Source organism: Phyllostomus hastatus, unplaced genomic scaffold, assembly GCF_019186645.2.
Source record: "Phyllostomus hastatus isolate PE091 unplaced genomic scaffold, TTU_PhHast_1.1 phas_scaffold_182, whole genome shotgun sequence".
Lineage (NCBI taxonomy): Eukaryota > Metazoa > Chordata > Mammalia > Chiroptera > Phyllostomidae > Phyllostomus > Phyllostomus hastatus.
The window spans coordinates 12,982,572-13,005,488 of record NW_025334013.1 but is presented as its reverse complement, the minus strand read 5'-3'; the positions used below and the strand labels follow the sequence as shown (position 1 = coordinate 13,005,488).

Genomic DNA, 22,917 nt, shown 5'->3' with positions numbered 1-22,917 from the left:
GGCCAGCTGGTGCGAAGGGAGGGGAATCCTCTGAGTTCCCCTCTGCTTACCTCCTCGCCTGGCAGAACCTCTGCAGGCTGGGCCCTGACCCCGTGGTGGCTGGGCCTCTGGCATCGCCGGAGAGCAGCAGCTGAGAGCTGCCTCTGTGGGCCCGAATGAGTCTCCAGGGCAGACTGGTGCTGAGGGCAGGGGTGGGGGAGCAGCGAAGCGCTCTGGGCTTTGCCGTTCTCACTTGGGCACTCACCCGAGGCTTGCCAGAGCACTGGCCCTAGGCCTGGCTCGGCCTCTTGCTGGCTGTGTGGCCTGGGCAAGTCACTTCCCCTCCCTGGGAACCGCCTCCAGCTCTGGAAGGCAGCTCAGCCTGGTTAGGGAGTGCGAGGGGCCGGTGGCAGCCCTGCGCTAATGAGGAGGGGAAGTCTGGCAGCTGGGCAGCGGGGCGGTGCTCTGGCCAAGGACTTCTGGCAGACTGAAGACTCTGGGTCAACACCAGGTCAAGCAGGGTTGCCAGTCTGGGACTTCCTGGCGTGGCACCTGGGGTCATCAGAAGGGGGCCTGAGAACAGGGGGCCGCAGCTGTAATTTATATCTGCAGGTATTTTCTTGCCCCAAAATGTCCTCTATTTTTAGGGCTGAAGACTAGTACTTGCAGGCAGTGACTCAGAGAGGACGAAGGGAGAAGCAGAGGGGTGCTGGTGGGGAGGCATCCCCAAAACAGGGGTGTCCCGCGGGGATACTGACCTTCTCAAACCCATGATACCGGTGCTGTGTGCTGGTGCAACGGTGGGACCCTCACCGGCACCCTCACTAAGCAATACTGAGCATGACAGTGTGTCCCAAGTGCCCATGAGGAGCTGGGTGTGGCCGCCTTCGGTCCCCACCACAGCCCAGTGTGGCCTCACTGTGGCCACACCTCAGATGAGGAGGAAAGGCTCAGGGAGGTGAGGTGCCCTCCCCTGGGTCCCCTTTTGGAAGAGGACCTGAGTTCAAATTCGGACTTTGTTACTGACTAGCTGCACAGCGTGGGGCGAGTTGCTACAACTCTCTGAGCCTCAGTTTCTTTATCTGTAAAGTGGGGGGCACCCACTTCACGCACCTGATGGGGTTGTCTCAAGGGCTAAGGAGACTAATGCAGGCGAGTGCCCAGGGCCACGCCCAGCTCCTCGTGGGCACTCGTTGGGCTCCCAGAGGCGACGGGCCGGGAGCTGTCAGGAATCCAAGTCTGTCTCTGCTGTGTGACTCTGGACAAGTCGCTTGCTCTCTCTGCGCCTCACCTCCTTCTCCATGGGACAGGGAAGGCGGGCCCTGGTTCGCCCGCCCCCTCGGGAGTGTCGTTTGTGCCGATCGGACGTGGCAGCCGGGAGCCGCTGTGGGAAACGTGCAGCCGCACTCAGAGGTGCGAATGCCCAGGAGGAAAAGCAAATGACAGAGAAGCATGGAGAAAAATATAGTTTTAAAAACTGTAAATATTTTAAAGATTTTATTTTTATTTATTTTTAGAGAGGGAGGGGAGGGAGACAGAGAGAGAGAGAGAGAAACATCAATGTGTGGTTGCTGGGGGCCATGGCCTGCAACCCAGGCATGTGCCCTGACTGGGAATCGAACCTGTGACACTTTGGTTCACAGCCTGCACTCAATCCACTGAGCTACGCCAACCAGGGCCAAAAAAAAAAAAAACAACCTGTAAATATTTTATTACAGCAAGAAAAAATAAGCCTTTTCTTCAGTGTTTTGGGGTCGTGGGTAGTTTTTTCATAACTCCACGTCCCCGGGGCAGTCGGCATTGCTGTCCTCATGCGAGACGGGCAGTATCTCCCAAGCAGTCCAGGTCAGCGCCTAGCAGGTGGTCAGTGAGTGGTCATCGTGGCTGTGGGCGGCATGGCGAGTTCCACGGTGAAAGGAGCTGAGTGTGTCTGGGATCGAGACCGGCCTCACCGTGATCAGAGCCCTGGGTTTGCCTCAGCGGAGGTGTGTGTAGGGTTGAACGGGGTTCGGTTTATGGGGGCCTCGAGCGCCAGGCTAGGAGCTCACATTTCCCTGACAGCCAGTGGGGGGACCATCAGAGGGACTGACCGAACCCTCAGTGGGCAGGCTCACCAGCCTGGAGTGAAGGAATAGCCTGGGGCCGTTCTCTGCCCGGCCCCTGCCGTCTGTGGCTCTTTCCCTGGGTCTCATTTTCCCGTGCGTACAAAGGAGAGCCTCCAGCATTTTCCATCTCAGGGGCAAGCAAGTGAGACCACCTGGCACCGACCTGTCAGGGAAGGAGGGCGCTGTCATCTGTGCTGGAAATCAGGAGACCCGTGCTCCCCGCACTGACCCCGCCCCACCCGCTGGGTGACTTGGCCCAGCCACCTGCCTCCGTGAGCCTCCCTTCCATCCGTGCGATGGGTGGATGCGGTGTCTGCTTGTGCAGTTCGACTCCAGTGAGACCGAGCGGTGACAGTGTTGTCTGCGCCTCAGGTGTGTCACGTCTCTGGGGGAATCGTGTTGTTTCTTGCAATTACCTAATCCCCAGGTTCCCCCGAGAAGGTGGGGCTGCTGGGATCTGGGGGACTGTGGGTAAGGACAGACTCACGAGATGACAGACAGGCCGTGACCTTCTCAAGGCCACAGGAGCCACACGCCTGCCACAGCCAGACTGTTGGAGGACATGGAGGGTGAGGCGTGTGGGTGCAGCCCTCCGCTCTGCTCCTGGGTTCTCGGGGCCAAGTGCGTCAGAGAAAGACATGCTCGTCCCCAGCTCAGTGGACGGCCTTCTCCGAGGCCACACACCTCGAAGTTGGGGCCTTGGGGGGCGGAGTGGAGTGGCTGATGGATGGTGACCTTGGGAACTCCCTGCATGCCAGCTCAGTGCCGGCACTGCTGGGGCTGCCCTGACTCTCCCATTCTCAAAGCTGGGGCGTGTCATTGACTGGTCAGGGGCCGCCAGGCCAGGGCCCAGGCTGATGGTGGGCAAGCTGTTGCCCAGCCTCAGCAGTCCCGGGAGAGGCCACCCACCCCTGGCAGATGGCGGCAGGCCCTCGTGCCGGCTCGGGCTCTGGATGCCACTGGGCTGGAGGCTCAGGGTGGGTGGGCCCCAGCCTCGCCCCATCCACCACCTGCTTCCCCCAGAGATGTGGGAGCTTTCTGAGTACAAAAGGGTGTCCTTACATTCCCTCTCCCAGGGTGTCAGGCTCCCAGAAACAGGACAGGAAGGAGCCCCTGGGGCAGAGCTCTCACCTGTCCCAATTACCGGACAAGCCCCCAGGCCTTGCTGGCCAGAGAGGTCTGGCCCTCAGTGGTCCCCTCTGGGGCAGAGAAAGCTGGTCCCTGCCCCCACCATTGCTCCCACGCCACGAGGTCGGGGTCTGCCCCATGTCCCAGAATGGGAACCGGCTGGTGGCTAAGGGGTTCCGGGGGCTCGGGCAGGGGAGAAACAGACAGGAGGCTGGGCGGTAGAGCGCAGCCGGGCCCTCTGCCAAGCACTTTTCGCGGATCTATCTCATTTAATCCTCGCTGCAACCTTTATTAGCCTGCCCAAGGTCACCCAGCTGGTATGTGGCTGGAGCTGAGATTGAATTAAGGGCTGTCTGACTCCACTTTCAATCACTCCGTGCACTGCTTGCAGAAGGAGGTGGGGAGGGGAGTGCACAACGGAGAGGAATGGGCTGTGCCCTAGCGAGTGGGGACAGTTCTGGGCAGGGGGCAGGGGCCGGTGCGGCCCCAGCTCTTCCGCTGTCCCCACACTTTCAGAACCTGCCTGCCCCTGAGGCTCCAGCTCCTCCCTCCTCCCCTTCCCTTCCCCGTGGCCAGTCCTTGGGGCTCAGCAGCCCCGGACGGGTTGGGGAAAGAGGATGAATGGGGAGATTTGTTTGCGGACGATCCCAGGGACGTGCAATCCCACAGACGCTGGCTCCCCCCGGCCCCCTCTGTCTGCCTGAGCTCCCAGCTCAGAGACGGAGAAATCCTCAGCACTAGAGCTGGAGAGCAGCCCGTGGAGATCAGCTGGTCCCACCCCCTCGTTTTACAGATAATAATTATTATGATTACGCCCGATGGTGGCAATTCACAAAGGGCTTTCACATCTGGGCTGCCTCTGTGCGTGCCAGAGCCCTCGGGGCTGGCAGAGCTCTTGCAGCCGTCGTTGTTCCCCTCCCCGCTTTGTGGCTGAGGATCCCGAGGCTCAGGGAGGCAGAGAGGCGGGCTCGGCACGCACCTGGCCTTGGTGCTGGGCTCCAAACCCAGCTCTCCCTCCCCGCTCAGCCCATCGCACCATCCTGGGCCTTCGAGGCCCAGGGCCCACGAAGCATGGCTCAGGACTGCGTCCTGCTTTAGGGGTGGGGCAGGGGGCGGTTCTGAGAGGTCAGCGTAGGAGCCCGACAGGTATCAGGTGAAGCTCTGGGACTCCCAGTGCTGCCCGCCTTTCTCCCTGTTGTGGGGACACAGTCCCCTTCTCCATGACCAGAGTGATAGACTAGGGGGCAGGCCCCTTCTCTAGAGGCCTCTGCACCCACTATGCCCATGGGGACCAGGCTGCCCCAGAAAATCAGCCTGCGAAGGCACCCCGGAGAGCCCTCATTATACGGGGAAGGACACTGGGTCCAGAGGGGTGGGGACCTGCCCACAGTCACAATGAGCCCGTGGCAGAGCCGGGCCCAGGACCAGGGTTCCCTGACCCCTCGAGTGGCTCTGCCAGCACGAGGTGTCCAGTAAGAGGAGCAAAGACACGCCCACTTGCTGGGGGCCTGCTCCGTGCCAGGGCCGAGCACACCACGCTGAATCCTAAGAACAACTCTATGAGGCAAGGCCCACTTTCATCATTATATCCCTTCTATGGATGAAGAAACCGAGGCTTTGAGAGGCTACAAAAATGCCCAGAGTCACAAACCAGGAAGTGACAGGGGCAAGGATCCCAACACACGTCCCTCTGACTCTGGACCCTGCTGATGTTGGCCCCTGTATGTATCATGATAGGAAAAAATTGACTCTATCTTTTTGTTCATAGCCAATCTAGGACATTATTCATTCATTGAATGTTTACAGAGTGCCTACTATGCGGAGGAGCCCAGGGTGCTGGTCTGGAGTCAGGGGCCAGGGGTCAAGGGTCAGAGATTAGGCAGGAGGTAGAGGGTGTCCAGACACCCCTGGGCAAGGATGGCTGCCCCTCCCCTCTTCCCCCCGCCCAAACCCAGCCCCAGACTGCATTTGCAACCTCTTTCTCTGCCCCTCACGTTTGCCCACGGTGTGCGTTGTAGCCCGACTTACCCTTGGGGGAAAGGGGGCCTCTGGATTTTGAACATTCCAGAGAAGACCCTGCTGGCAACAGCACTGGCACCCAGTGCCACCAAGCTCTTCGTGGGCACAAGGCACTGTGCTAAGCCCTCTCCCCACAGGCATCACCTCGTTAATACTCTGCATCACTCTGTGAGCTAAGAGCTAGTCTGTCTCCGTTGTCCGGATGCGGGAACTGAGGCTTAGAGCCACACAGCCAAGCCTGGGCTGGTGCCCTCCCCTGTCCGGCTCTTGTGCCCATTTCCTTGCCGGGCGGCTCGCTCAGCCACGGTCTGTGCCCGGCTGTGTGGTCATGGGTTCAGAATCCTGGCTCCTGGGAGGCGGGGCTTCAGCCAAGCAGCAAGTGTTTAGTAAGCACCGACTGTGTGCCTTGGGGAAGTGCTTCGTGAAGCTAGAGCTTGTGAAGGTGAGGAGACGGGGGTCCTCTGCAAGAGGTTTGGGGCCCCACGCAGCTGCCGCACCCAAGGCCATCCGAGGTGGAGGGCACGCTCAGGCCTCCGGTGGGATCAGGGAAGGGCAGTGTGTGCCGTTTGAAGGACTTTCTTCTTGGCAGGAGTGTCCCCAAGAGTCTAAGAGTGACTTAGAGCAGAGCTAAGGCCTCAGAGGACCTCCACAGCCACCGCTCCTTTCACTTAACAACGACCATGGGCAAGCCTGGCTGGGCCTCAGCTCCCTGGTCTGAGCTGGGGATGGTAACAGCACCTAGTTTGCAGGGCGATCGTGAGAACCGGCCCAGCAAGGGTGCTGGGCACAGGGCCTCTGGAGACAGTAGCTTCTCTTGCTGAGCCCGGGTGCGTGTGTGCTGGGGGCTGAGGTCTTGAGGAGGCACCAGAAGAGCTGGATCTGCTCTGTTTGCAAGCCTCAGTTTCCCCATCAGTCATGGCTGACATGGAACTGTTGCCTGATCTGCCTCACGGGGCTGTTGTGGGGGTCACGGAGGGCTCAGGGCGCGTAGGCGCGGCTCCGTGATCTGCACCCGGAGCGAACGGGTCCCTGGAGGAGAGGGAGCGGCAGGGACACCGTGGGCGTCAGCACAGGTGCCATCATTGTGGTGCGCAGGTGTGCCACCGTGGCCCAGGACAGGCGCGGCAGTTCGCGCCAGGGAGAAAGGAGAGGGCAGCCTTTGCAAGCAGCCTCCGCACAAGGGGACAAGCGAGGAGTGCGGGGATGGCGAGTGCAGGGCCGGGAGCGCAGGGTGCTACCTCCTGGCGCCCTGGAATTCTCCACCCTCCCCAGGAGAGACGCCCGGGGCGCTGTCCCTGGTCCTGGAGCCCGCCCTCTCCTTGTCGTGCAGTTCCTGTGGTGGCCATCAGAGGGCGCCCGGGACCGCGGCGGACTCCCCAGGCCTGTTTCAGAACACTTTTTTTTTTTTTTTTTAAGGTGCATTCATTTCCCTGTAATGGCCTACCTACACACCTAATTTCAAAAAAACAAACGACAAACTGCTCTAAGAGAAGTAAAAAGCTCTGTACTTTCATAGATAAATACTCTAGCATGATCGCAGCCCAGGACCTAATAAAGTTACCAAGTACTTAACCTGTATGCATGTGTATATACACACATAAACCAGAGTTAGGTTCTGGGATGGGATACATGGGCTTTTCGCCCACATGAGTATCTGCGGAGATGTCTGATGCGTGGCAGGTCTTCTTTGGGTGGGACTCTGCCCAGTGTAGCTTTTCTAGCCCCAGCCACTGAATGACAATAATAATCCCCAGTAATTGCCAGGGACAAAAACCATCCTCGTGTATTTTCCTAATGCACTCTGGGGACAGCACCACCCCCTCGTTGAGAACCGCAGCCAGAGTGGGGGGCTGGGCTGGGTGAAGGGGAGTTCACAGAATCTCAGACTGGCTGAATGGGAGGGTGGCACCTTAAGGAGTCGTCAGGGCCTCCCACCCCCCATCTTACAGATGGGCCGACAGAGGCCCAATGTGGGAAGGGATTGTGCTAGAAAACAGAATGAGTGGCCAGCTGAGCTAGGGCTGCAACCAGGGTCTCCTGCCCCCTAGGACAGGGCTTGGTGAGCCTCGTCGCCCTGGGTGGAGCTCCGGTCATCAAGCAATCTCCCTTCCACCTCAGCCTACTTGCCCTTGAAAATGGGCGGGAAGGGCCAGGCCCTTAGCAGGGGGCCAGGGGAAGGAGGCCGGCTGGATTCCAGCCTACAATGTCAGGGAAGGGCCTCGACTTCCCCTCTCAGTGGGGCTGCAGCAGTCGTACACCCCTACCCTCAAAGAGCCACCCTCTCTCCTACCTTTATTTCTTCCCAGAAGTGAGCTGGGCACTGTGTGTGTGTGTGTGTGATGTATGTCTGTGCACACGTGTCAGTGTGTATTGCATGTGATCTAAGGGCGTGTGGGTCTGTGACCTTTGTGCATGAAGTTGTTGTCATTGGTGTGTGTTCACGTGTATGTGCAAACCCAGCCACAGTCGTTAGGTGATTGCATGGTGATTTGGGCACCTGTGTGTGTGAGCTTGACCTGACTTTTGCATGTGGGTTTGCAGGGCAGGAGCTAATGCCCATGTGAGCCTATCCGCACGTGTTTGATCCCAGCGATCTCTGTGGGCACGAGCTGGACGTCTTTGCGCACTGTGTGTGAGGGCAGGCGCCCGTGTGGCCCGCAGCTCCAGTGCGGGTGTGCGTGCAAGCCTGCCCCAGACTTCACCTGTCTCGTTCACCGTCCATCGCCAGGGCCTGGACGGTGGCAGGCACGCAGTAGACACGCAGCAGAGGCTCAGTGTGTGTTCACTGAGCGATCGAAGGAAGGAAGCCACACCCTTATGTATGTCTGTGTTTCTAGAAGGGTTTCGCTATCAGGGATCTTAGAGGCACATGGTCCCTGTGAGGTACTGGCCTGAGTGGAGGCATGAATTCTGGCTCATTTGTCCAGGCCAGATTGTCCTGATCCCTGATGGGGACACTTCGAGTAGGCAGGGGTCTCAGAAGCCCATTGAATGGGGTAGGAGTCTTAGAGCCAGGGCAGGAGATGGCTGGGTCAGTAACCTCACTGGACCGCTGCTTGGGGAGCCGAGCTCAGGGTTTGCGGCATCTTGGGATCGGGTAGGTGTGGCTTGGCTGTGATAGGCCATGGGCTAAGGATAATGGTGCTTCGGTGATGGACAGTGGATAATGGAGTTCTCCGAAGGCAAATGCATGTTCCCATTTTGTCTCTAACCCAGCAAGGTGAGAGAGGGTGTTTAACAAGTGAGCAGACTGAGGCCCAGGGAGAAAAACCGATTAACACAGAGCCACACACACAGGGGCCTGCTGGCCAGGCAGGAAGCCCAGGACCGCCCTGTCTCCCGCCCGGGGGGCCCTGGGCAGCCGAGGTCGCTGGGCACCCTGGCAAGAATTGACCCTGCCAGCCCCATTTGGAGCCCAGGCCTGAGATCTTTGCAGGAGCCTGCCCCTCATGTACATTTCCCTGCTGTGGGCTGGGAAGTGGAAGCTGGAGGCAGGTGGGTAGAACTCCCAGAGCTCAACCCGGGGTGAGCTTGCAAAGAGAGCTCTGCAGCCCTCCACCCCTGCATCCTTCCCCCCTCCTTCACACAGTCTGGCACCTGTTTGAACAACCCGGGTGCAAATCTAGGGGCCCAAAAGAGACTTCCTTCTAGAAGGAGGGTCTGGCTCCCGGGGGCAACCTGGCTCTGGTTTCTAGGTGAGAGGCTGGAGGGAGCTCGTGCCTCCCTGTCCCTTGTCCTTGGCATCTTCAGGCTCGCATGCCACGATGCAAAGGCTAAATTCTTGGAAGTGGCCTTGCAGGTTAAGAAGGTGCGTTTCCATTATGCTGTTGCCCGAGGGACCGTGAGCTGGCCAGGGAGTGTCCTGTGCATGCCTGGCTAAGGGAACGTGACCCCCACCCCACCCCCAGCTCTTGCCAGTGAGGCAGCTGCAGCTGGTCAGAAATCAAGAGGCGGGAGCCCACACTGGGTTCTTTGTCTCTGGTGGGAACCTTGTGGCCCCCACAGCCCTTCTCAAGGGCCCACTGTCCCAATACCAGCGGGACTTCCCGGGAGGCCAGGCTTGGCTGGGAGACTTGGCACATTGGAGGCCCTTGGCCACCCTGCCAAGTGGACATGTAGAGCCCACTTAGGAGTCATTCCTACTGAACAGGCAGACTGGCCCGACTGAGGGCCATGTCCCGGGGGTGCAGCAGCCTGGGTACGGCGGGAGTCCTGGGTCCCAGCCCTGGCCCTGCACACAGCCCCCAGTGGCCCAGGCCTGGCTCCTGGGCCTCCCCTCCCGCCAGCGCTCTGCCCCCGCACCCCCATGTAGGAAGAGAAGACTTCCTCCCTCCTCAGTGCCCCTCGGAGCCCAGTGAACTGCCCTGTGAAAAGTGAGACTCCTGCACTGCCCAGGCGTGGTCCCTCCACCCAGGCATGTGCCCTGGCTCCACAGCACCCTGCCACGAGGGAGCCAGACCCTTCTCTGAGAACCGGCCCCGGGGGCAGTTCTAAGGGGGAGGAAATCACACCTGCCCTGCTGGGGTCTGAACTCTGCAAGGGGCCCTTGAGGGCTCCTCCCCCACCAGCGTGTGGAGAGAGGAGAAGGGGTCCAGGGTGGGAGCAGCGAGGGGGGTGGGGGTGGACCTCCCGAGAGAGAGGCCATTGCTGTGTGATCCGGGTCTTTGTCTGATGTGGGGAGACTGCTGCCCTGCCTCCCCCATCTGAGTGGGTCAAACCGCAGGGTCCGTACCCAGACTGGTCATTTCCCGGGGAAGAGGGCGCCACCTGGCCCAGGGCTCAGGAGGAATCGTTCCTGAAAGGGTCCTGTCATCCTATCATCGTGTCCTTGCTTGTCATTCCTTCCTTGCCCCCCGCCCCGCCCCCAGTGCATCTGTCACCTGCAGTCCTTTTAAACAGAAACCCCACAGGAAACCTCAAGGCTCTGGGGACTTCCCTGGGTTCGGGGGCTGGGGGGTAAAGAATAATCACTCCCTCTTGGGGGGGGCAGAGAGGGTGTTCTGGAAGGGGTGGGAGATTTGCGGGGACAGGCCAGCGTCCTGTGTCTCCTGACACATTTCTACTTGGGGCAGGAGGGGCAGCTCCCTGTGTGGTGGACTGGACTGTGAGTGCTGAGTGAGTTGGGTGCAGAGGAGGGGCTCCGAGTGTTTGTTGAGTGAATGTGTGATGGGACTCGGCTGGGTGTTGCTGAGTGAGGGAACCCAGAGCAGATGAATTTCCAAGAAGAGGGTAGAGCATCTCCATTCTCGCCTCTTTGCGCCTCCTCCTCACCCAGGGAGAGGGGGTTGAGGGCGAGCCATAGAAGGGCGGGGGGACACTCAGTTCCTCCTTTTCCTTACTTGTCTGAGCAGAGCCTCTAACGTAGTCTGGGACTCGGGTAGCTGGTGTTTATTGAGCATTTACTGTGTGTCAAGCCTGGGCTGAGCACTGCATGAAGTAACTCATTCCCTTACCCCAAGTGTGGGGTGGGGGTTAGTTCCATTTTACAGATGAGAAATTCGGGGTACTCACAGGGAGGGCACGGGCCTGACCACGTTGCAGACCATTTGATCCTGAATTCCAAGTTCTTGGCCTGACCTGCTCGCTGTGAGCTCTCCCCTCGTGATGACGGGGGCAGATCCGCCAACAGCGGGGGGCGGGGGATGAAAGGGGGTGCTGCCCCCAGAAGAGGGTCCGCACAGCCTGGTGCGCCTCTGGTCTGGGGTGGGAGGTTCGTCTCGTCCTACGCTCCTAACTCCTTTTAGCTGCCGTTGCCGAGGCCACGCCCGCCACTGCCCCCGAGGTCCCAGCTGGGAAAGTCCAGCGAAGCCCCCGCCCCGGTCCGAGGGCGGCGCGAACAAGCGGTCCTTTCTGCACGCGGCTGCCCCCGGCAGCTGGACCGCCGCCCGCGGGGGGGCGGACAATCCCAGGGCTTGTGGCTGGGGGGAGGGGCGGCCCGAGTTGCCAAGGTGACCCGGGCGGGCGCGGGGAAGGCAGCTCCAGCTCCGCGCGGCCAGATGGGCAGCCTGGCGGCGGCGACGGCACCATGAGCTGCCGGAAGCGCAGCTTCACCTTTGGGGCCTACGGAGGGTAGGTGCGTCGGGCGGGGGCGCCCGCGTGCGTTCGCGGGGTGCACAGTAGGGATGAGCGCGTGTGCACTTGTGCGCGCAGGGCGGCCCGTGCTCCAGCCTGGGTTCGGGTGGTTCTGTCCTAGTTTGTGAGTTTGTGCTTGTGTGCGAGGCGAGCCGTTTGAGGTCGGTGTGTAGCATGCAGGGTTGTGTGTGTGTGTGTGCCTGTGTGTTGTGGTTGGGTGTCCCATGTGCACGTGTGGGGTCATGAACATTTCTGTGTTTGTGTCCCACCTGCGGGACCGTGCTTCTGCATGTGACAGGTGTGCGGACAGGAAGCCGGGCCTGTGTGAGTACGCTCCTGGGTGCGTGTAGAGTGGGGTGGGCCAGGCAGGGGACCTTGCTTGGTCTCTGGATGCGCTGAGCCCCTGAACTGAGGCTTTGGATGAAGGGAACCTAGAAGCCAGTAGTGGCACCCCGCCTTTGGGCTGCCCCAATCTCTTAGGGACCCCCTCCTGCCAGGGCTACTGGCTGCCTGGGCTTGGAGACCCAGGGCAGGCGGGTTGGGGGATGGTAGTCAGAGTGGTGGCTGGTCCATGTCGAGGTCACTATCCTTTCTGACCCCACGTGCCCCCTCAGAGGGGTATAGAGGTGTGCTGGGGGGTGCTTGCCTTGGGCAGAGACTCGGTAAATGGGGAGGAAGCCTGGGTGGACAGACTGGGGCCAGAGCCCCTTCCCTGGCCGGACAAGTAGTTGCGTGACCTTCGCCAGGCCCTGCCTCCCTGCAGTTAGAGGGAGACCCACCTTGGTGTGTGGAGCAGTTGGGGCTCCCACAGGTAACACAGCTGGTGCAGGCTGGGTGCTCTTGGACCTGTAAGGGGCGGTGTTCGAGATGCCTCCCCTCTGTGGATACCCGGCCTTCGGGGGGCCCTGGCAGAGGGGCTGGGTGGGCTGCCTGCCCTGTCTGGTGCCCCGCTGAGCCATCAGGCGAAGAGAGGAGCCTGGCTGCGCCCTGAGACCACTGGCCAGCTGGTACTGGGACGCAGTCCAGAGGGTCGGGCTGGGCTCTGCTGGGTGACCTTGGGCAAGTCCCGGCTTCTCCGGCCCCCTCGAGCCCATCTGCAGAGTCCACAGCGGCTGATCCCTGGGAGCCCCCGGCCCTGGCCCCCAGACGGGGCCCCCCGGCTGGCAGAGTCTGGCTTAGAGCCCCTTCGCCATTCTCCTCTGGGCTCGGGGCAGGAGGCACGGGTTGTTTGTTGTCCCAACAGCGGCTGAGCCCCTTGGCCCCAGCTGGGCGGGAGGGTGGAGTCCTCTCCGGGCCTCCTGGCCCCAAGGTGCCCTCAGAGGTGGATGGGGGAGCACCTGAGAGGGGGCATCACCCACACACGCTCTCTGAAGGGGACCCGGAGGGATTCGGGCAGATAAAGCCTGGGTGGCCCCTGAGCTCCGGGGGCTTGAGGACTTCCTCTGGTTCTGCTTTGGGGGCAGGGCGTGTGTGTGCTGGGGTGGGGCGGGGGAGGAAGCTCAGGTGGACCTCCTGCTCCCAGGTTCGCTGGTGGCTACGAGTGAGCGCCAACTCCCAGATCTAGGCAGGCTACTGGCAAAGTGTGTGTGTGGCGGGGGGGGGGGGGGGGGTGGCGTTCTTCCTAAACACCCACACCCTTCAGTCCTGTTTGGACACACTGCAGGCTGGCCTCACCACACCCCACATCCTTGCTCTGACCCCAACTGCTGTGGTCACTGTCCCACTCCACCTGTTGCCGGACCTTGCACACTGACCCCCACTCCTCTGCCACCCCATAGCCTGTCCTGGGCCACTGCTTCCTATCCCCCCGCCCCGCCCCCATGTCCCCAGCCCTGCCTCTTTTCCTCACTCCTTTACCCCACACCTTCCCATGTCCCTCATCTGACGTTAGGGCTCCTGCAGCCTGTGGGGCAGCGACAGTGCCTCGAGCACCTCCTCCAGGCTCCTCTGTGAGGGGCGGGTTGGCCATGTGCTGGGCAAGGCTGGGTAAGAAGGGGCCGCCCCCTCACCTGTTGCCCCCCTTGCTGTGTTTCAGGGTGGATAAGTCCTTCACCCCTCACCGGAGCGTGTGGTAAGTACTGGGCTGGGCTGGGCTGGGCTGTGCGGCTGGACCCTGGGGACACTCTGGAACCGATTCCTCCCCCTCTAATGCCAGACCAGACCCCAGCAGCCCTCCGGCCATCCTCTGGAGGTGATGGGGTGGGCAGGCCTCTCACCAGCTCTGCCCCCAGGGGTTCTCCCCCCACAGTTCCTGCCAGAGCCCCTCCTTGGAGCCAGGCAAATCAGGTTAAATGTCAGCTCTGCCACTGCCTGTGTGACCTTCAGTAACTCACTAACCTCTCTGAAACTCAGCATGCGCACCCGTGACCTGGAGATTAAACTGCCTGTTTAGCAGAGTGTAAGTTGTAAACACAGAACAGAACGGGCCTGGCAAATGGTGGGCCCTCACTGAGAGCGTTTCCTTCCCTTCTCTTTTCTTCCCTGCCTCACGGTGGCTCCCGGCTGGGCTCAGGGTGCCCTTGGCCCCTTCGCTGGCCCCCAAACCCTCTAGTTCCGCTGCACTTGCGCCTTCAGAAGCCTCTCCTCCAGCCCATTTCCTCCGCGTGAGGCTGCCCTGTGTTCGGAGGAGGAGGGAAGGCGGCGGCTGTGTCTGCAGCTTCCCCAACACAGAGAGCAGTGGGTGGAGGTGCAGTCTCACTTCGGGGTTCTCAGCGCCCCCTGGGGCCGCAGCAGGTGGGCGCCTCCCGGCTTCCCTGGAACCAGCATCACATGGGCCCAGCTGGCTGCTCCTGCTGCCACTTCAGCTCCAGCAGGAGAGCCCCCAAGGGCGCCGGCGCCTGGTTCCTGCCCCTGCTGAGGACCTGTCCCCAGGTCCTGCAGCGCCTCCTGCCTGCTGGATGACTCCCATGTGGCACCATTGCCCCCAGGAAGCCCCATCTGGGGGTGGGAGGCACCCGGGCTGAGCTCCAGGGTCTGCTCTTCTATTTTCCTTTGATGCTCTCTGTGTCACCAGGGGCCACTTAGTCCCCCTCTCTGGGCGTTTGTCCTGCTGCGGTGCCCAGTTCGTTTGAGCCTCTACTCTGTGTGAGACCGCGAGCTCAGCCCAGGGCAGAGGCAGGGTGAGGAGAGAGAGAGATGGAGGTGAGGAAGATGCCATCTCTTCCTCCAAGGAGCTCAGAGACAATATCCCAACAACCCATCTGTCAGCCACCTGCTGCACACCAGGTGCTGTTAGGTGCCTGAACTGCCTCATCGCCATAATCTTTCCCACATCCCCAAGTTAGGGACTATTATGTCTAATTACAGAGGAAAACAGTGGGGTGGGGGAGTGACTTCCCCAAGTTCACACAGCTCGTCGGTGGCAGAGCTGGGATTTAAATCTTGACCTCCCGGCGTCTGCGGAGTCCAGGGTCTCACCCACCCTGTCCCAGGGCTTCCGGGTCACAGTGGGGGGTCTCGGTGAAGGATGTACTTGAAGGAAACTTGAGGATGGAAGGGTGGCCCACAAAGCCCACTCTGGGGAGCCCCGAACGAAGAGTCATAGAGGAGGGCCCAGGCCCGAGAGTAGGCGACCTGCCCCGTGATGTTGGGTGAGTCCCTTTTCCACCCCGGGCCCCAGATGACACCTACAGAGTAAGGTTCTGGCATCTCCAGGGCTGCCCATCACTCAGGAAGCCTTGCCCCACGCCCTCCTTGCTGGAGCTGCTGTCCAAGGTGCCCACCCCTAGGCCGCCCCCCCCCCCCCACTTCTGGAAGCTGATTACTTAGCCCCCAGCCCGTGTCTGGCATTTAATTAGTGTAACATGTGGCTATTAGTGTAAAATTAGTAACTATTAATTATGATTTCCTGGCATTCAAGGCCTGTCCCCGCCTCCCTTTCCAGGCTGGGACTCATTCTCCCCTTGCCTCGCCCTGCATTTCTGATCAGCAGGAATGTGGCCCCAGTAAGCACCACCTCCGTGCTTTTGCTCACAGCGCCCCCCATAGGCCCTCCCACTCATTCCCATGAGTCTTTGCCACGCCTCCAGCCCACCCTCATCACTGCCCAGTGTTTGCTTCCCTGACCCCCCACCCCATCTTTGTCTCCCTAGCACACCGCCCCCGCTGCCTGTCACACCTGCAGACCACACGTTTGTGCTCTTGCCTGGGGTGGTGGGGACAGCATAGCCTTCGGAGCCTGCAGACGCGGGTTTGAATCTGCCTCTGCCACATCCTGGTGGCGTGACCTCGGGCAGGTCACGTCCCTTCTCTGAGCCCCACCTGACGCTCAGAAGTTTTCGTTGAACCTGATCATTCATTGAGTTGGATGCTGCCTGTGATGAGTGGGGGGCTTGAGTGGGCAGCCTCTGTCCTCAGGTGGCTTTTCCCTGTAATCACTGAGCCGGAGGCCTTGGGGGTCTGTGTGCCGGGGGTCAGAAGCTCAAGGCTGGCCTCATTAGTGGCTCTGAAATGCCAGGCGGGCACGGCCCGCTGGGCCTCCTCATCTATTATGCATCTGCTGGGCAGGCCCCTGGCGGGTGACTGGCAGAGCTCACACAGGACGAGGGAGCCAGCAGCTGCTTCCTGAGCCCACACCTGCCGCCACACCCCTGGGCAGGGATCCCCCAAGGCGAATTCCAAGGCAGCTCCTGCCACATCGCCCTGGCCCAGCTGGAGTAAGGGGATCGCAGGGGCGACAGAGGCATGGATTCCGGTCCCCACTTCACTAGCCTGCCTGTTCCAGCAGCCACTTCTAAGAGAGTCTAGGACCTTGACTGAGCTGGGAGTCATTTGGGGCTAGGGTGGCAGAAGTGAGCTGAAATAGAATCTTAAGTGCAGAGGCTCCTGCCTGCACAGGGCCTCAGGGTGACTGAGTCACGGTCGTTAATTCATCATCCATGCATTCAGCCACAAGTCGTCGCTGAGCAGGTCCCTACTGTACACCAGGCACAGTTCTAGGGACCGTAGGCAGGCCCAGCCCCTGTCCTCTGAGAGCTTGGCTTGGCTGGTCCTTCACCTCTCTGAGCCTTAGTTCCGTCCCCTACAAAAGGGCGTGGGGAGGACGGTCTGTAAATAGTTGAAGAAAACAAACTATGATGGTTGTGTGGAACTTTAAAAGATTTTGCTTATTTTATTTTTGGGGGGCGGGAGGGAGAGAAACATTAATGTGTGAATGATACATCAATCATTTGCCTCTTGCACACCCCCAACTGGGGACCTGGCCCATAACCCAGCCATGTGCCCTGACTGGGAACCGAACTGGCGACCTTTGGGTTCGCAGGCTGGCACTCAATCCACTGAGCCACAACAGCTAGGGCAGTTGTGCTGAATTTTAGAGCGAGGGTGCACACTAAGAAGAGCTGATCCTTACCTGGAGCTTACTGCGTGCCAGGCTGTATTCCAAAGCCCTTTCCTATACTGATGAATTTAATCCTCACAACCGTCTCATGAGGCAGGGACTGTTATTGTCCTTGGTTTGGGGCTGGGGAAACTGAGGCAGAGAGGGGCTAAGTAACCCCTTCAAGGTCTCTTGGCAAGGCCGAGATTTGAACCTAAGCAACCAGGCTCCTGTCTGCACATGACCCTAAGCTGAGGGATGGAGGGTGACAGAGGGTGTCGTGAGGGCCTTTTTAGGGAGCTAGCATTGGAACCAAAACCAGAGGAAGGAGACGAGCTGGCTGTAGGAAGAGTCAGCAGGGGCAGAGGGGCAGCCCGACAGAGGGAGCAGCAGGTGCAAAGGCCCTGAGGCAGGAACAAGCTTAGTTTGTCCTGTAGCAGGGACGTGGGGGGCGGGCAGAGGGGGTTTGCAGAGAGGGGAGGGGCCAGATTGACCAGAGCCTTGTAGGCAGAGTAGAAGATTGGATATGATGTCAGTGATTGACATGCAGAACCACTGAATCTCAGACTCCTGGCTTTGTAAAATCCTAAAATCAGAGAATTCGGGCCTCCTAGAATCTTTGGAAATGGAAGAGACCTTTGAAGTACCTTCCTATGGCCCCCCACTCAGCAAGGAATCCCCCCTTTGGTTCATGACACCTCTGAGTATTAGAAGAAGCCTTTGGGGTCTCCTGAGAAATATGCACCTTTATTTTCAGCCACTTCATAGACCTCTTGAAACCCACTCTTCGGGGCTGAGACCATCACGACCTCTCAGCCGCTCCTCCACTAGCCCTTCCTTGCTTAAAAGTAGCCCATTCCATCGCTGGGCAGCTCAGATGGGTATCAAACGTTCTTCCTTACTTGGAACCAGCTGCCTGAGCCGAGGTGCACCCCCTGGGTCTCCTGCCCCCCCACAGTGGCCCTTCAATGAGATAAGGATGGGGATTACACAGTGTCTCCCCAAGTCTGCTCTTTCCGGTCCGAACAGCCACTCATCCCAGCCTGTGCTCCATTTCATTCTCTCCGCTCAGCCCTTGTAGGCCTTGAAGCCTCTTATTTGTTTCTGTCTTCCTGTGGGCCCAGAGCCACCACATCCTTGATGGGCGGGGGGGACTCCAGGGAGAGACCCAAGACCAGAGAGGACCCCCTCTTCCAGAAAACACCCCTCTAGCTTAAGCAGACAAGACAGGATCCCCTCCAGGTGGGCTTTGGTCCTGGGACCACCACTCTTTCCTTGTGCGATCTTGGGCAGTGAGTCCCCCACTCCGGGCAGTTCCCCATGCCCCGCCCCTTGGCACAGCGAAGAGGCGCCGATGGCCCTCCAGGTCTCTCACAGCCCTAAGGTTCCCGGCCGGTGGGCCCTGCTTGCCTCTGCATCCTGGTGATGCTCCGGCTCAGGCCCCTTTGTGTGGGTGGCACATGGAAGTGTTTGGGTTCCGCTTCCTGGCAGACCTGAGTTCAAATACCAGCTTCAGTTTTCCTCACTCTCTGCCAGGCCAGTGCTGTGTACAGTGTGGGTTCACTCCTCTGAGTCTTGGTCTCTTCACCTGTAGAATGAGGGCGATAGAAGCACCAGCCGGTAGATCGTTGTGGCTCATAAACGAGGCTATTTGGGCTTCATGTAATGCCAGGGTCACAGGGGTGTCCAACCTGCAGCCCGCGGGACGCATGCAGCCCAGGATGGCTGTGAACATGGCCCAACACAAAACTGTAAATTTACTTAAAACACGATCAGACTTTTTTTGTGATTCCGTGTCACAGTGTATTTAATGTGCTGCCCAAGACAACTCCTCTTCTCCCAGGGTGGCCCAGAGACGCCACGAGGTGGGACCCCTCTGGAAACCCAGGGCCTGGCGCAGAGCGACACCAGCGGTCACAGTGACCCGGTCCATCTTAGGTGCAGGGCCCCATAGCAGGGACAGAATTATTCGGTGTGTGGACTTAGCCCTACCTGGGGGTGAGACCTGCTCACATGTGACCGTGCTTTCTGGCCTTGGGCACTGACCTTGCCAATGGTCCTGAGAACGCCGGCTTTGCAGCAGACCAGGCTCGTGCCGAGTCCTGGCTGGGTGACCTTGGGGTTCACCTCCCCTGGCTGGGAGGTGGCGGCAGTCTCCCCCTTCGTGCAGCGGGGGTATGAGCTGTTCCTACCGCAGGGCGAGCGAGGGGAGTGAGGAGGTGCCGCTGACGGGCTGGCCCGGCCCGGCGGCAGCGTGGCTGTTGCAGACCGTGTGCTGCTGGACGGAGGAGCATTTTAGGCCCGGGGGACCCGGGGAAACGTCGCTCTCCGAGGCCCGTTTTCCTGCTGTGAAATGGGAGGACTGGCTGCAAAACACTCTGAGGTGTTAGGATTCTAGTTGAGTCAGTTCCTGATCTTGACCGGGTTTGACTGTTTGCCGCGTGACTTTGGACCAGAGGCTTTGCCTCTGTGAGCCTCAGTTTCCATGCCCGTAAACAGGACAGTATTCACCTCGTGGGGTTCTTTCAAGGCTCCATCGGCCGTGTGTCCATCTGACAAGTGTTTATCGAGTCCCTACCATGTGCCAGGTGGTATCTAAGAACTGGGGACACAGCAGTGAGTCTGATGGATGTGGTCCCTGGTCTCATCACGCACGTTCCCTTCCAGTGCAGGGACAGATGCAAAACTGCAAAGGGCAGTTCCAGACGGGTCATGGGCAGCGAGCGACAGGGTGGGTGGGAGGGGCCCTGCCTTGGCGAAGGGTATCGGGAGGGCCTCTCTGAGGCTGTGGGAAGGGTGGTCCAGGCAAAAGGCAGAGTAAGTGTAAAGGCCTGGAGGTGGGAACAAGATTCCTTTCTCCCACCCCAGTTCTGGAACATTCCAGGTCATCTCTGGGCAGCTGGTGGGAGGTGGCTGAGCAGGCAGGGAGGTCGGAGGCCCACCCTCTCACAGAGCAGGGACTGCCACCCCTGGGGCAGGCCTGGGGGTGGGGGCGGGCATCATGGTCCGGCCCAGGACCAGGCTCGGGTGGGGCCTCGGGTGAGACTGGCTGCGCTGGGCCTCTGAGCTGGTGAGGGGAGGGGACCCCACGGCAGAGCAGAGGAAGGGGGCCAGCCTGCACCCACCTGGCCGGCCCCCTTGCCCAGAGGCATGCTGGAGTCTGGCACAGAGACCCTGGACCTGACTGTTTTCTGAGGGACCTGGGGGGAGGGGCAACGCCTGCCTGCCCCCCCTCCTCCCCCCGCCCCCTAGCCTGCCAGGCAGCGGCCACAGAGTGTGTCAGAGCCTTTCCCAGACCCAGACCTCCCATGGGGCCAGAGGTTCTGGCGAAGATGCCGGTACCTGCTCTCCCTGTCTCTCTTTCACACACACACACACACACACACACACACACACACACTCTTCCCCACTCACACTCGTAGGCTGGACTCCCGAGTGGACAGCTTTGTCGTGAGTGTGGGGTTACATACCCACACGGTCGCTCAGGCAGCAGACTATGGCTGGGCATCGGCCATAGGTCAGGCCCCTGACAGGCCAGGTCTGGTCCTTACCACAAGACACTCCATTTCTGGTGCGAGAGCCTTTCAGTGATCGGATGGTCACACCCGCACGTGTGCAGAACAAACTGATGAATCGAGGCTGACCCAACACAGGCTTTTGGGAAAGCCGGTCAGGATGGGGGCAGCCTGGCCCAGTGTGGGGTGGGGTAGTGCCTCAGGTGTAACAGGGGACGGGGGGCCGGGGGAGAGTGTAACAGGTGGAGGGTGTGGTGTGCACAGAGGCCCAGAGGTGGGACAGACAAGCCAGGGCCTCACGAGCCACGTGAGGCTCCATCCTTCTTGCCACGGGAAGCCACGGGGGCGGCTTTCAGGCAGGTGGATGATGTGGTAGGTAACGCATGCTCACACACCCACACATGCCTCAGACACGAGCGCTTTCTCTCCCACCCACCTTTCACGTTCCTGCCGGGCCCCCCATCCGCATCTTCACCCACAGAGGCACACAACCTCTGTCGCCGCCGGGCAGAGTGCAGAAAACCTGGGGCCGGCTGTCAGCAAAGGGTCGGGCGTTTGCTGTTTCTGTGGGGCAGGGCCCCTGCTCCGCTCCAGAGGAGCGACCTCTGTTCACATTTGCACAGACGTGCATGTTTTGTAACGCTTCCCTGAACATGGAGGGGGGCTTCTGGCTTAGGGAGCACTTCCGCTCGCATGTTCTCATCAAACTCTCCTGGCAAGCTTCAGGGAAGACTTAGCAACACCGCTTCACAGCTGAGGACACGGAGGCTCAGAGAGGTGAAGTGACTTGTCTCAGGCCACACAGCTCTAGAGGTGGGCTTTGAACTCAGGTCCATCTGACTTCTAGATCTGGTTACTGGCCCATCCGGACTCAGCCCGTCCACTGTGCCCATCCTCTTTCCAGGCTCTCCCCGAGAAGGTGGCCGGTGACCTTCAGTGCCAAATCCTTCCAGAAACAGGTTGATCAACATGGAAAGTTGTTTGGAGCCCCAGTGCCTGCCCACCTGCCTACTGACCCCGTGGCCTTGGTGGGGAGTGCCAAGGGTGGGGCTGGTCACCTGCCAGGCTGCTAGCCTGGGGCAGCTCAGGGTGTGGAGCGGATGCCCAGAGCAGAGCCTGTATTTGCATTTGCAAATGAGGCAGACAGCCCTGCCCTTGCAGGGGCATCACCTCAGCTGGCCCAGCTCTCAGGATGTGACGGCTGTGCCCTGCGCCCAGCCACCCGGGCTGCTTCTCTGCCACCTTCTCTCTCTCTTGACCCTCAGCACAGGTTGTCTAACATAGAGGGGAAGGATCGTGGGCTTCAGGGTCAGCCAGATGGGGGTTACAGCCCCGCTCTGTCACTCCCGGCCGGGGGGCCGTGGCCGTGTCGTTCAGCCTCCCCAGTGTCAGCGTGTCCTCCTTGGAATAAGGAGTGAAGAACAATAACTCCTTCTCACGACCACTCAGAGAGGTAAAGGAGTCACGTACTCTGAGAGCTGAGTCATAGTAAATGTTCCCTTTTAAAAAATCTTTAATTTTTTTTCCTGAGCACAAAAACAACGAGTGCTCATTGTAAAAAATCAAACAATGCAGAAAAGTCTATCCTGTAGAAGGCAGAAGTTCCTCAGGGCCCTGCTTCCCAGGGGTAAGCCATGTGGACTTTTACATGCAATTTTAATTTTTTACAAGTGAGAGTTTTGTTGCATGACTTGCTTTTTTCGCCTCACCACGATGCCTCAAACCCCCTTTTCCATCAGAACTGAGACCTCCTTTGTCATCGCTGCGTGGCGTTTCGTGGTTTGCGTGCGCCGTGATGTGTGGAACCAGCCTCCTTTGGGTGAGCGTCGGGGGTGGCTCACAGGTTTAACTGTTGCGTCCCCTGCTGCACGCATGTTCCTCGTTCTCGCATTTTTGGGCATCTCTGTGAGGACCCCTGGAGGTTCACTGTCTGGGGCTGGAGCTGCTGGGCCAGGGCGCGTCTTCCTCTCCCACAGGGGCGGCCAAGCACCCTGCGGCCGCAGCCATCTGCGTGCCCCCGGCCAGCCCTGGGAAGCCCCTTTCCGCACAACAGTGGGAACTGTCCAAGCCTCTGTCCTCCACCACGGGGACCCTAGAGTCCACAAGAGGCATGGGTTCCAGGGGTGGAAGGCTCCTGGGAGGGCATCCGGTCAAGCCCATGCTCCCTGGACCCCTCCTGTCTGTACACATTAGTGTCTCTCCGGCTACGCCCCTGAGTGTGCTGCCGCCTCTGCGTGCCAGGGTAGCTGAGCGCCTTACAGGGCAGGTGGCTTTACTCTCGGGCAGCTCTGTCACCTTGATTCTCATGTTGTCCTCCCTTCCACCTTCTCACAGTTTTCACCGGAGTCCTGCCTCAGTCCCTAGCCACCTGCAGAGAAGGGCAGATAGAAAGGAAGAGAGCAGGGAAGGCCAGGAAGAGCTCTCGGTTAACGTGCATACATACTGTATCAGCTCATTTAGTCCTCAGGACAACCCTTGGAGGCAGGCACTGCTATCCCATTGTATCGATGAGGAAACCGCAGCTCAGAGAGGTTAAGTAACTTGCCCAAGGTCACACAGCTGTGAGGGGGCAGAGCCAGGATACAAACTTCGGCAGCCTGGCTCCAGAGCTCACACCTCTGATGGTGCACCTTTCCAGGCAGGAGCCTATAATTTACTGAGCACCTCCTGGGTACAGTCACGTGCCACTTGCCAACAGGGATATTTTCTGAGAAATGCATCATTAGGTGCTTTCGTCATTGTGCAAACATCACAGAGGCCACTTTCACAAGTATAAACAGTA

The 22,917-nt window shown here is 59.9% G+C and overlaps 1 protein-coding gene across 9 annotated transcripts in view; it reads left to right on the top strand.

Annotated features, from left to right (window-relative positions):
* Window positions 1-22,917, top strand: part of LOC123831736 (RAP1 GTPase activating protein) — a 62,764-nt gene that overhangs the window by 3,059 nt on the left and 36,788 nt on the right. For 3 of the 9 annotated variants that reach the window (XR_006787949.1, XM_045858883.1, XM_045858888.1), the window contains exons 1-2: window positions 11,181-11,300; window positions 13,339-13,374. The exons of 1 other annotated variant lie outside the window; for it this stretch is intronic. Coding sequence is in view for 4 of the 8 variants with exons in the window: in XM_045858883.1 (XP_045714839.1) it covers window positions 11,257-11,300; window positions 13,339-13,374 (80 nt within the window). In the remaining 4 variants the exon portion in view is untranslated. Of the gene's footprint in view, window positions 1-11,180; window positions 11,305-11,507; window positions 11,628-13,338; window positions 13,375-22,917 lie in introns of those variants that run through there. 5 more of the 9 variants (XM_045858884.1, XM_045858890.1, XM_045858886.1 and 2 more) reach the window with 4 other exon arrangements.